The following is a 14382-nucleotide window of genomic DNA, read 5'->3' on the forward strand; positions in this document are numbered from 1 at the left end:
CAGACTGAGGCCCAGATGGCTGTGTCCAACAGAGACAGGAAATAGAGGTGACACCAGGTGGATGGTACCCTTCAGCATGAACAGCATCCACAAACACACATACACACAGAAAGGACACTGAAATTAGCCTTGAGGCCAAGAATTCAAGATGGTCAGTCTCAAATCTTGTGCGTTGCTAAATTATAGGATAACGTGTGATCTCATTTAGTGCCGCTCATCTCGGTTGAACCGAGAAGTTGATCACAGACTCTGGATATCTGATTGCTGATTAGGTTGTCTGTGAAGTCCAGTACCTACATTTCAATAGCATTTTAAACTAAACTGGAAGATAATCGTTATTCGCTTCTTTACCAGAATTGCTTCCCTCCAGTTCCCGCGTGTGTGGGACCTACCCCCTCCCCCAGTGCCGTTCTCGACTGGGTTAGTGGAGCAGGCGGTGCCTGAAAGGGAGCGAAAGAAGCTAGTTAACTTTTGATAAGCAGCCTTTTTTATTATGCGTAGAAACCCCCAGCCCCCAGTCTTTAACCCCACATTCTGTCTGCCACCACACAAATGCTTGTGTGCTGTGCACGCGATGGCTAGAAAGAGATATGGGTGTCAGGAGAGGTAAATGCAAAGAAGTAGAACATACTCCTGGAAAGCATGACTGCAAAAAGAAATAACGATCTGGTAAAGGAATAGACTCTGCAGGAACACTTAGAAACAAGCTGAGCGTTCTTTGGAGCTGAAACCGATAGTTGTAACCAGCTGGTTGACATGGGAGACTGACCCCCTCCAGTAACTTTGCAGACCCCTGACCCTTGACCTGTGCTCTTTGCTCACAGAGTGCAAGGAACCCTGACGGTAGCTTGCATGGCCACAAAAAATGTAATCGATCATAGAAACGTCCTCTGTCTTTCCTACAGTTGCACATAAAGCATCCTACTGTCACGTAAAGGGTTAACGACTTCCTGATCTGACCACAGAGGTGTGGAGCAGTGCCGTGGAATTTACCCCCGCTGAGTACTAAACCCCCTGCAAAAACACCCCCCCCTCTTCCTCCCCGTCACCTCTTTTTCATGTTTCTCTCACACTGCCTCCCCCTCTCCCTGCTCCCTCGCAACCACCACCAAAGAGGGCATCATGGACAAAGAGTAACAGTTACCAAGCAAAACTCAGTGGGGAGGGGAAGCGTATCTCCAATATCATGGTATGACTAGTAGTTTTTTCAGAAGTGCTTTTGTCTTATTTGATACTTAAAAGCTCCCATTTGATGTCTAATCTTCTGATGTAGTATATCTGGGTCACTGAGAGAAGCATGCTTTTCCCCCTTTATTGCTGAGAGCTGGATGGGAAAGTTAATATAGGAAACCTAGAAGAAGTCACCGCATCAGCACACACATAATACATCATTTGCCCCCTTTGGGTCTTTTGTAGGTCGTATAAATGAAGAGTAAGATTGCCTATTGATTAGTGAGTTTTAGGAGTGCTGATATACAAATCCTGTTAGCGCTCAGCCATGCCTTAGAGGCTGTTTCCTTGCTTCCAGGGTAGAGGCTTTATGAAAAGCACCCTTAGATTTAATATAATGTTAAACATTTTTTTGTAATATTCTACTTTGCTACAGCGAGAGCAGAGGTAGAGTAGGTTGGTGGAGATAAAGAATGAAGAAATCTGTTAAGTGTTGCTGGAGATCCAAAATACTTTCTTTACAATTGTGAAATAAATAAGGCCTCTCTGACGGCAGTGTTTAATTATCGCCTGGGTCAGAGTGACGTAAATTTGGTCATCAAAAGAGTCGGCAAGAGGCTCTGTGCAGATGTCAACTCTGCTATAATGCAGCAAATATGTTCTCCAGACTTCAGATAAGCAATAAGCACAATATGAACAGCTACTCCCCCATAGCTGTCCGGACGTGGGGCCAATCACTGCTTGAGTTTGTTCGAATGCAGACACACGTGCACTCGTGTTTTGGATTTCTAAACGCTGACAAAGAAAATGATAACCCTGCCTGCCAAGCAATCAAGCTTTAATGCTGCTTTGCTATATGAAAGTGTGTGTGCGTGTGAGAAAGGTCAGGAGCTTGCATCCTCGCCTTCCCGAAAGTATCACTATATATTCACTAGCATTATGACGTTAGTTGAAAAGGGAAACTAATAAAGTACCATAGTGACACCAGTAAACGTTGATGTTTTATGCCCTTTATTCGTTTATGCCCGACCATAGCCCAGCGTTTATTTCTCTGCTGTCGAACTCGCTGTCGGTCCCTCCTCTCCTCTGCTGAACAGTACATTTGCAGCGGTTTGGCTTCGGGATGGTTTTCCATGTCTACAAGTCGCGAAGCTTGTTAACTTGCCTTCTTAAGACGACACTACTTTTCCTAAAAGTTTTAGGGTCTGGGTGAGAGAGGAAATGCCTCTATAACTTTTAATGTATGCGTGTGTGTGTGTGTGTGTGTGTGTGTGTGTGTGTGTGTGTGACAGAGAGTGAGACGCAGAGAGAAAGAGTGAGAGTGTGTGTGTTTGTTTTTGGAGGAAATGTCCAGACCCAAGAAAAAGGCATTGGCGGGAATCTTTCCATTCCTGCAATAGCTTTCCCTCCAACACTTACTGTACTGTAACTCTATCCTTTCCTCCCCTCTCCACAAGTGTGTGTACGTACGTGTGTGTGTGTGTCTGTGTGTGTATATACACTAAAGCAGTATTAGTTTGACATGTCTGGAACTAATAGAGTCCACCCTGCTGAAGAATCTTATTAGGAAATACTACCTGCAACTTGAGGCTTTAGTCTACCTACTCATTCAACGGCCTAAACATCGTGTCTGTTTCACTCTCACTCACACACTTTTGACTGCCTTCAACCTGTAAGCCCCTGGCCCATCTTCTCTCCCTCAGTCCATCTTCTCTCTTTGGTTGCCTGGTTCAGGGTTGGTGGGTTATACTGGTGAACTCCACAGCTGCCTGTTTTTCTTCAGGGCCTTTTAGTCTGAGAAAAACACAGCACACACACACATCAGTCCAACCCCTACACTCCCTCTTACACACACGTACACACACATATGCTTCCTGTAGTTGTTTTAGTATAACCCTCCCCTCTCGTGTTGCTCCCTGCTGGTAATAAACTGGTCCAGCTGACTTCCTGTCAACTGTGTCCTGTCTTCCTGTGTGTATGGGATGAATGGTCATATTATTCACACTGACGCAGTGCCCGCCCTCTTACTCACCCTTTACACTACTTTGTGCTTTTTCGTCCCCCTCTCTCTTCTTTTCTCTCTGCTTCTTTCATTCTTGTGAGGACAATGGTATGAGCTCACAGTGGTACAAAACCACTACCACCCCCCTTCTGCTTCCCCTCCTCTTTTATAAGCTTCTCCGTAGCCTGTGCTGCAGTATCAGTCCCCAGAGCAACAAAGACCAGGCCTTACTGCATAAACACAAACGTAGCAAGAAGAATGGGTAATATTGTACTTTGCTGGGAGCTACATCTCCTAATGTTTGACTTGGATTTCTTAGTCCTAGTTAACTGTACTGTGTGAGTGTGTTCTTGTGTTCCTGCTGTGATTACTGATTACCTGGCCCACAGTTTGTAGGCCCAGAGCTTGCAGAGAGATAATCCTGATGTATACAGCCAGGTTTTCTACTCTATATTAACATATTTCTCACCTTGCATTATTTTGCTCCAACAAAATAATGTCACATAAATAATGTCTGCAGAGAAAGGAAATGGGAATTTCCATACTTGAGCACACATAGAACGTGGTTACCAAAAGTAATAGGAGCCGTAAACCAGAACTTTACTGCACCCTGTAAATCAACACAACTGTGTGGACTGTCGTAGTTTGTCATTCCTCTGTTGTCTGTACTCTCTGTCACACTCCTTCTCCAGCCACTTCAAGCCTTGTCTCAAACACTCATCACATACTTGTAAACAGTTGTCGTGCGTGCGTGCGTGTGTGTGTGTGTGTGTGTGTGTGTGTGCGTGTGTGTGTCTGGAATAATAATATAGTAACGGAGGGGGACAGAACTAGGGCGGGGCTTCCAGGAGCAGGCTTGAAAGCTGCTGTCAAAACAGCTCAAAGTGACAACTTGGACTCAGAGTGTCACATTGCTGTGTGTGTGCGTGAGTGTGTGAGTGTGTGTGCCCATAGCCCAGGGTGTTTTCAGGTATAATGAGTCCTTGTAGCATTATGTGTAGCTTCTGTATGTAGGCCAGTACACAATGGCATCCAGGGCAACCATCACTTTTGTCAGTTACAAAACAAAACGGCGTTAAGCTGGTGGGAAATTTGCTGCAGAAATAACTCTAAGCAAAGGAAATGATGGGGGAAAGCTATGTTTAGCCTTCAGGCTGTGGTTGTCTATGTACTGTGAACTTCAGGTCGATGGTTGTAATGCCTTTTTTTTCTACTTTAATTTCCTCCTCAGTGGCCATCCACGCATTAATATGCAGCGACACATCTGTCTCAGGTTTGAGTTGAGGCAACACAGACAAGCTGCCTGCACTCTTAGTCCAATGAAGTGCCACCTTACTCAGAGTATTCTGTCTTCATCCATCATCTATTTTTGCCGTCTTCCTTTTTCTATGATGATGTATCATAAGCTCTGATGTACCATAGGGAGACGTGGGTGTAGGTGGAATAATCTAAATGGGAAAAAGACATTGAACTCCTCAGATTTCACTGCTACTTTGTGAGCTCACTAATCTTCCAGGCATATGATTTGCCCTGATATCATTTATACACAACCGTCTAACTTGCCCAAACACACCAACAAGTGGCTGCTATGTCTGGAGAGAGTCAAAGAGATAAATGAATAATAAAGACTGATCCTGAAAAAAGAAAAATGCAGTAGTGTGACTATATTCTATTGGGAGACAAATACACTATGTATGTTAATAGAAACCAAAGAGAGGATTAGCTGCTTCAAAGGTAGCAGTCATCTCTGCCTTTTCCAAACTGATCCTGTTTGTGAGTGTGGCTGGACGGGCGAACAGACTGAAAAGCGTATGGACGAGGCTCGTGCAAACAGAGCCAGACAGCCTTCAGCACTACAGACAGAGGAGGCGGAGGGGAGAGAGGGAAGAAAAACAGGGAGAAGAGCATCAGTAAAGTAGAATCCCAGAGCCTGATTACAAGACCTGCTCTCATCTGCCTGGAAAATGTGACTGGACTGTCTGGAGGGGGTGGAGGCGTCACATTCCAGTTCACATCCCACTTCACATCCCATTTCTTACTTGCTGGGGGATGATAGTCATTGCAGAGGGATGAAACCGAAGGGAAGACCTGTGCTGAATCTATTTGACTTGCTGCCTCTCCTTTTTGTTGTAGCAAACTCCCTTTCACTAAGCAAACGGCTTCTTTTGGTCGTAACGGTATTTATATGGTTAAAGACGGAAATGCATAGTGGTGGCAAATCGAATGAAAAGGCAACCCGCATGTTTTATCCCCTATCAGTCATGCTGACATGATTTGGAACCACTTGACCCTTTGTATTGACACATCTGAGTGATTACTTTAACTACGCGGCATGAGAGGTCAGTGACTGGTATGAAAATGCTCTCACTTACACGTAATGTCTTTTGTGCCCTATGAAGCTGAACACTGATGGGATATTTTCTATAGGCATATTTTACAGTGCCCCCCTCCCCCAATACAGGATGGCTTTATAACCCTGCAGTAGAGTTTCAGGGGCTTGGAGAATGAATATCAAAGCTCAATGAAGCAGTTCTGCTCACATGTGATGAGACTTTATGGTGGATTTTTCCTTTAATTTGTCACCCGTCTGTGCTTTTTACATCCCCTTAAGGAAATTGTGTCGAGCAGCCAGTACCAATAGGGTTTAGTGGGGAGAGCTCATGTAACGCAGCCATATATTTTATAAATGAAGCATGCCGTCAAACTCGCTCTTCATCCTAATGTAAATGTAAGGGGCCTGAGAGGGGTTTCAGGGCTCAGGGCACGGCCTCCCTATTAAATTAATTTCCCCCCCATTAAATCTGCTTTCTAAACATTTGGATCACATGGGACTCACCTGTTGCTTTTTTTTTTTTTTAATTCCCTCCTGTACATATCCTCCACCCCTCAAGCTGTTTCCAGGCTGATAACCATATGCTTTCTGTCACCTTCTTACGTTCCTTATGGATGGACAGGTTTGTTTTTGTTGGAGGTGTTGTGTGTTGTCGTCGTGGATGGGCTAATTACAAGGTTTTGTGTCACAGCCTTAAGGGGTGGGACATTGACTCACTCTGGATCATTGACAACGGCGTGCGACGAGAAAATTGCACACAAACACGCACGTATGCAGCCGGCGAGACAAAAACACATGTTGTGAAAGCAAATGTTCACACCAGGTCATTAGCACTGACACAGGCTCGGTGTGTGCATTCCTTTGCCCCCCTGCCCACAGTGTCTTAAAACTCCCTAACTCTGGTTTTTGAATCAGTAAAGAACGGCAGTGGCCGCTGGCTGGTGGCACAGTGTTTAGGTATGTGTTTATGAGACAGAGAGAGAGAGAGAGAGAGAGAAGTGGGAGGAGTGGGGCGCTCACAGACACATTTAGAGATCCCACTTCTCTTTGTGGTAATGAGAAACTGCACTCTCAGCTGTTAAACACAAAGGCAGCATCAACAGTCGCTGCTGGCTGGACAGGCAGCTGACTGCATGACTGCGCGTGTGTGTCTATATGTGTGTGTCTGAGTGTGTGAATATTGTTGAAGGGAATCCATACATCACTGAAGCCAGGATGGAGACCAAAACCATCCGCTTTCTGTACAGCCAGCGTTGTAGAGGTATGACAGCTGTGGTAGATTAGCCATGATGACAATTAGAGAAATGCGTGTGTTGTTTCCTAACTCGTTTAAGGGATGCAGACTGCTCGGCATTGGCAGGAAGCTATGGGAGCGTAGCATTAATCTGTCAGCTGTCAGGACTGATCCAGCTTATCACCTCTGTGTGTGTGTGTGTGTGTGTGTGTGTGTGTGTGTGTGTGTGTGTGTGTCCTTGGCTGTGCAGAAGTGCTGCTGTGTATGATTTGTGTCTCCTGTTCTGTAGCTGCAATGAGCAGGATTCTCCAGAGAACTTTTTTGCGGCCCGTGATTGAATACGGTTACTGAATGTGCCTGCACTGAGTGCACTCAATTAATTTGAGGGCCAGACTGGAGAGCAGCGAGGAGGGAGGAGGCAGGAGGAAAATGAAAAGTGATAAGCTGGGATAAATGACTGCCTCTGGAGATATGTCTGTGTGGAAGATGATATCTGATCCCGCACTCACAGATGCACACTTATAAATATGATGATGCGCACGCACACGCATGCTTAGCCGTCTGTGCATTGCGGACGGGTGGGAGGGGAATGGAGTTCAGCCAAGCCAACACAGTGCCAGGTGTTTTACTGGAACATCCAGTCATTCAGTCAGCTGTAAAGGGGTTGTTTTAACATCTTACACATCGTTGTGAAATGTGTGTTAATGGTAGTGGTGTATAGCCAACAGCAACATATGAAAAGGCCTTTGATTTTTAGCAAAGACCGATTGCACATTAAACATCGATTCGTGTGTTGATTTCACCTGGCCCATGGCTATGTTAACCAAAAAGCTAACGTCATCTCTGATTCTACTCCTTCCTTTTACCCTTTCAGAGGTCCGTGCTCAGCTGGTGGAGCAGCTCAAGTGTTTGGACCAGCAGTGCGAGCTGAGGGTGCAGCTGCTTCAGGACCTGCAGGACTTCTTTCGAAAGAAGGCAGAAATTGAGATGGACTACAGCCGCAACCTGGAGAAGCTGGGTGAAAGATTCCTCACAAAGACGCGCAGCACCAAGGACCATCTACTCAAGTATGAGAAAATCACACAGACAGCACACGTAGTTTTATTTTGACAGTAAGCCTCAGGTTATGGCTTTTGGTCGCATACGTGTATTTTTAAGTGCCTGGGGCAATTAATATCCTGCCCCTGTAAAAGTCCCTATGTGAGACAAAACTGACCCAGCTTCCATATTTAGCATTTAAAGAAAAAAAAAAAACAGCATTGCTTCAGAGACTGGTGACTTCCTTCCTGATAAATGTGAAATAGCTGCTTGACTTGTAGCTGCGTGCACACTGCATTTTAAGGGCTCCTTTCGACTGTCTTTGTGGTCCTGTGAGTCAGTGTTCGTGTCTGAGGGAGGGAAATGACAACTTTTGCCAGAAATGGTCAGGTGGTGATTTTGTGCTCTGACTATTTTGTAGTGTCTTGCTGTGAGTGGATCATTGCCCAAACCAAGGATTCTCTCTCTCTCTCTCTCTCTCTCTCTCTCTCTCTCTCTCTCTCTCTCTCTCTCTCTCTCTCTCTCTATGTCTCTCTCTCTCTCCTGCTCTCTCGCTCTCTCTCTCTCTTTATGAAACTACATAAGTTGCTCATCGGCATTAGCAGCCTCTGGTGCTCTTGTAGAATTGTCACTTTTTGAGTGGGGAATGATGTAGCAGTCTGCCTCCCTGTAGGGAAGGATTCACTGAACTGCTAGCTATTCATAAACTACACACACACAACATATCCTATTGGATAGTACTGCCTCACTGCATCTCACTTCCATCTTTTACCTTGTGAACAGGAATTTGACCGCCAACTCTGAGGATTGCTAAATGCTGAGATATAATACACAGGTTTATGCTGGCAACAGCCTTTAGATGCAATAGTACATATAATGGGCGATCCCTGCCGTTTAGCTGAACAAGCAATAAGCTCCTGTTGTCGTTACTGCAGTATCATTAATACGTCATTAACCAACCCATAGGGACACAAATAGCTCCACTAAATGTCTGATGACTTGTCACACAGCTGTGTGTCATCTGTAACTGCTTACTCTTAAATGAGCAGAGACAGCCCTTTCTGCAGAAACAATATCGTCATCCTTCTGTGCGTTTGTCTCTTTCGTGTTCCCTGCTAGGACTGAAGGCCCAATTAAAAGAGTCACATGAGAAAACAAAGAGACACACAGATTCTGTAAATTGAAATTTACCCTCATAGGGTTTCAAACCAGCTTTCAGGTTTTTTGTTTTTTTTTATGTTTGTCACGAAGGCTTTACATTAAGGGACAAAAACAAGCATTTGATTAGACAGAAACATAATTTAGTACTTTGATTTGCATTGCCTTGATGTAATTAAGGCTATCGTACAGATTAATATGTTTGTCTGTCATGCTCAGAAAATGGGAATTCATTCATGGAGCAGCAGCTTATGTTCAAATGCTAATTGATGCATTTTGTTAATAATAATGGACAGATACAGTGTTTAACCCTGTGTTTGTGAAACTAACTGGTAATAACAATAATCAAAAAATCATTAGCAGAGGCGCTTTTAGCTACCAGCTTTTGCTTTTAGAAGTGTTAGAGGTATAGCTCATTTCCACAGAAATGATCTTTTGAATTTTCGATACTCTGGATTTTCCAAGTTAACTGAAACTGTAACAAAGGACAGGGACTTTTTCCTGCTCAGCTTTTCTATATTTTCTTTGACTTCCTCTAAACTATTACCTCCTAAATACCAGCCTTCCTCTTTCTTCCATAGAGTGACTGTTCCCTTTTCTTAAGCACCATGCACCCTTCCAGAGATATTAATATCCCTGCTGGGGGCAAACCCATGTTTACGTGCTCTCTCGCAGACTCAAAAGGATCAATAGGTCCTCTAAACGAAACCCAATTCCGACCGTGAGGACATACCCCACATCACACACAAATTCACTCGGCCTCATACACACCCTCCAGCCCTGATCAATACTGAGACAGTTTCAGATTGTGCGATGCATATTGGTGGGGTGGGCGAGGGAAAGAAGATGATGAGGAAAAGGGAGAGCAATAAACAGAAGAGAAGATGTAGGTTACCTGCTCGACTGGAGCTCCAGCAGCAGCAGGTGTTCTCCCATCATATCCACTAAGTCATCGTAAGGCACCAAAAGTATGACTGAAAACTGTTCAGTTTGTAGTTTTCATTCATTTCTGTGCTCTTCTCCCACCCCGTTTGCTTTTCTTTTCTCCCAACATCTGTGTATTTAACAGTCTTGCTGCATCTGCTGCTGCTCAGTCCGGGTGCCATGCTGGAATTTCAGTTATTTTCCGGCTGTGTGTGTGTGTGTGTGTGTGTGTGTGTGTGTGTGTGTGTGTGTGTGTGTGTGTGTGTGTGTGTGTGTGTGCGCGCCCTTAGGCTGACAGGCTGATTGGTCACATGGAGAAGCCCTCACAAGTTGTGCACTCATTCAAAGCCTGCCCTTATGTTAAATATTAGGACAGTTTGACTGTTAATACGATGCAGCCTCTTGCACAGTCCAGTACTTGAATGAGATTTTTTGATATCTGATCACATGATTGCATGACCACCCATGGGATGAAACAGTAAAAATCCGTTTTATATGTGCTGTTACTTTTTAAGTTTAAGTCCACGGCTTTATCTATTTGCTCCATTAAAATACCACAAAATCAAAAATCATGCACCAGGAATTAAAATCAGTTTTCACACAGATTCATGAAAGCACATTTTAGTTCTCCCAGATTTCACATATTGCCCCGTTTTTCTTTTTTTGTCATTTGTATTGTCTAGTGTCACTGTCTAAATCAGGCGCTCAAGTAATCCTCAAGCACAGATGCATTGCTGCAAAAGCTGTAATGCCTGCGAGGAAGTAATGAAAATAACTTCATGCGGGGATGAAGCCTTTGTAACAGTATGGAACAGCATCTGCACCATGTGACCTAAGGGGGGCCAATTATGTTTCAGTGTTTACCTTGCAGTAGCTGAAGGTCAGAGAGGGATTTGGATGATATTTCACCCAGTGCCGCAGTGCCATTGCCATGGTTATCGCTGGTGGATTCAGGGTGACGAGTCACATGGTGGCGTTGAGGCTGTCTTCTTGAGCTTACGGAGGAACTGGAGTCACATTTTGTGTTTGTTGTGCAACCAGTAAAGACAGACGCACCGGACATGAATCAGACAGAAGAGAGAAGTTTGAAAGGAAAGTGAGGTACATCCACATAACAAGTGCGAGACGGGTTCCAGTATTGAGGTGGTGCGGATGGATTGTCTGTTAGACTCATGTAGTTAGTCATATGACATTGAGACCAGTGTCACCCAGTACCAGTTTATCACATCACCACCATTGAGTCATCTCATTCGAACCACCCTTACACCCCCCCAGAAAACCTTCTTTACTCACACACATGCACACAGTCCCCTCACCGCCCCCGCTGTATACCCCCACTTAGTCAAATCAAAGACTTTCTCTGTCTGTTTGGCATCGTCTGTGCTGGGGTCACTGTTCTACTTTCCGTGACCCGTGTGTGTGTGTGTGTGTGTGTGTGTGTGTGTGTGTGTGTGATATAATTGCCTTGCAGCTCTTTGCTGTCTCTATCCAGTTAAAGCTCCTCTTAACAACACAAAGGCCTTCTTTCATCCACTTACACTCACTCATAATCCATTTTACCCACTAGATCATCCATAACTCATACTATAGTGCGCACACACACACACACACACACACACACACACACACACACACACACACACTTTTATAGTGTGCACACCCCATAAAAGCTGTTGTATTGTCATGTAAGCAGGGCATTAACAGCTTTGCATTTGTGTAATGGCTTTGAAACAAAGAGTGCAACACCACTGAACCATTATATCGTTAGTGAAATGATTACAGTCTTCAGATTGCCCTCTTTTTTCCATCTTTTTCTGCTCTTGCTTATTTCCCTCGACAGCAGCTGTGCTTGCAGGGGAGCCTTACCTCTTCCTGCTGGGTCTTGTACCCTGGCTGAATCCTGCGTTGGGGCTGGCTTACCAACCCTTTGTGTATGTATGTGTGTAAGAGAGTCTGTCTACAAACTCTCTGTCTATCCCTGTTATCCCAGTGCCCTGTCTCATGTTTGTAAAAGCTGTATTATGGGTGTACCGTTTGCTTGATTTTGCATATAACATAAAGTAGACCTGTGTGTACAAGTTTGCAGTGAACGTTAGATGAAGGAATTTAGATTACAGCTTCCCTTGAATAAAGACATGTCATTTCTCTCTGTGCATACAGGAAGGAGCAGAGCATTTTATCTCCGGTGAATTGCTGGAACCTGTTGCTGCAACAGGTGAAGAGGGAGAGCCGCGACCACGCCACTCTGTCTGACCTCTACCTCAACAACATCATTCCCCGCTTTGCACAGATCAGTGAGGACTCAGGGCGCCTCTTCAAGAAGGTAAGCACCCACTCAAACACGCAGAAACATCAGAGCCTCGCTCTGATTGTTTTTCCTCACTGTAATTTTGTTTAATTGTCCATCGCGGTTAGCTTGATTTATGTGGCGAACCTAACGGCGTAAGGATTTGCCGTTCTCATGTGTGAATACATTTTAAATCCATGCTGCTGCTAGCTAGATGCTCCTTCCCCATTCTTTCACTTCACGTAAAGAAGTGAAAGAATTCGGCCCGATGTGCTACATCCATGTCATATTTTGCCATGTCCAACCCCCCCCAGCATCTGTTTTCTGTCTTGGCTGATTTATTGACTGACAGCGAGGCAGCAGAACCTCAGGCCAGGAGAGTTTATACTGTCTGTTTCATACCGAAACCTCCTCCTTGTCCGCCCTGATCTTTGCCTTTATAGTCTGAGAGATGAAAGAGTAAAAATGTGGAGGAAGAACAAAAAAAAAGAATAAAACAAAAGAACTGGAACAGAGCGAGTGGGCTTTACATGACAACAAATGGCAAGGAAGTATTCTCCCCTGGGAGTTTGCTGCTCATCTCCAGGATATGAGACCAAATAAACAAGCCCTTAGTGACAAAAATGCAAATAAAATTTCTAATCTGTTTAATACAACCACTTACTTTTCTCCAGCGCTTCCTTTTTGCTCTGTGTGAGCTTCAGATTGTGAACATTTCTGCAGGGCATTCTGGCATTTTTTAGCAGCCGTATTGGAGCTTTGAGCGATGGACACAAAGGGCTGAATTTAAATTTACAGTAAGTGTTAGTTTGGATATTAAGAGTTGACTCTAAGGTAAAGGTCACATTGAAGAAGGCTAGGGATGGGCGCAGGGAAAAAATTTAATCAGAGGAAAGCCACTCCAAGTATAGAAAGATAAGTGTCTGCTCCGACAGCAAAGTGAGGCCATCTGTGAGTGGAATGTCACGGCAGAGGCTGCTGATTTCCAACCCGATAGGCTGTCTTTGAACTACATTTACAATCAGATCCCAAGTGGCAGGAGCGCACACAAACCTCTACTTTCATTTCTCTGCCTGTCCGACATGCAGCACTCATTCCTGCCCTCTAGCCTCTTGGACATTGATTTAAATTTTTCACGTTTTTTTTTAATACTGGGTGCATGTGCATGTGGGTTGTTTCCATCATGTCTAGGCCATAAGCAGGCTGCACAGAGAATGCTCTGATGGCTAATTAAGTGGATAATTGGTTCATTTATAACATTTCCAGTCAGTGGCATGAATACCAGTAGTGCCAGGGGCTGTTATACACAAACACAACTCATGGAGATGCAAAGCACAACCCGTATTAGAGAAGCTAACACATTCATCTCAGGCTCTTGAAATAGAGTGGGAGTGTGTGAGATTTTAGTCACTGGCCAACAGGAAGCAGTAATGAATCAAGCTGCACTATTAACACGTACACAATCTCCACCTAAGCCACAAACATCAGGACTAATGAAGCCGTTGCTAGTTTCTGCTTTGTAGTACCTGTAGAGTGTAAAGTAGACGACCACAGGCAAAACAGGAAGTTCAAAGGTCGACATCCACGGTAGGAGAGCTTAGCCATGACTATTGCTTTTTGATTGGCTGTGGTCTGGGCTTTGTCACCTAATGTGTGCCTCTTTAGAGGGCAGGAAAACTACAGTTATCCTGTTACCTCTTTTGTCTGCCGTGCTATCCTAAATCTCCTTCCGTACCACTTTATCCCCTCTGTTCCTGACCTTTTTGTCCCTTGTAATGATGTCACATAGGTTCGACATTATGATATCTGATCCCCTACACGCCTCGCCTTGTCTTTTTCATATACCACCTTCAAACCTCCCACCCTTAACCTTTTTTGTTTTCGCTGACCTGTAAGCCTCCGAGCCTTCTCTGCTCCTTTTTGCGCCCTCATCCAGGAGAAGACAGATGTTCAACATGCTCTGCTTTTGCTTTCAGTCTGCATTCCTCTTCTTTTTTTGTTACTTTCACTGTCCTATTTCTCTCCTCCTTTCATTTCCCCCCTCCCTATCTGCTGCTGTCTCTCACCATTGAAGCCAGATTGTGTACACAGATTTGCATTATGTGTAAATCTGTGTGCACACATATCGTAACCACTGCAAACACTTCCAATAGTAAAAGGGATATTGTTCAGTTAATGTGTCAGATATTGGTTTCCTTATTTCTATGAGTTCCAGTGGCAATCAATCTGACCTTTTA

The 14382-nt window shown here is 44.5% G+C and overlaps 1 protein-coding gene across 4 annotated transcripts in view; it reads left to right on the forward strand.

Annotated features, from left to right (window-relative positions):
- Positions 1 to 14382, forward strand: part of srgap2 (SLIT-ROBO Rho GTPase activating protein 2) — a 55874-nt gene that overhangs the window by 24710 nt on the left and 16782 nt on the right. For 3 of the 4 annotated variants that reach the window (XM_085456332.1, XM_085456334.1, XM_085456333.1), the window contains 2 exons: positions 7613 to 7805; positions 12019 to 12181. In XM_085456332.1, the coding sequence (XP_085312458.1) occupies positions 7613 to 7805; positions 12019 to 12181 (356 nt within the window). Of the gene's footprint in view, positions 1 to 6621; positions 6766 to 7612; positions 7806 to 12018; positions 12182 to 14382 lie in introns of those variants that run through there. The other variant, XM_085456335.1, reaches the window with a different exon arrangement.

This window comes from Copadichromis virginalis, linkage group LG5, assembly GCF_057382275.1.
Source record: "Copadichromis virginalis isolate Kocher_CV1m ecotype Utaka linkage group LG5, C_Virginalis_male_GT1.1, whole genome shotgun sequence".
Classification (NCBI taxonomy): domain Eukaryota; kingdom Metazoa; phylum Chordata; class Actinopteri; order Cichliformes; family Cichlidae; genus Copadichromis; species Copadichromis virginalis.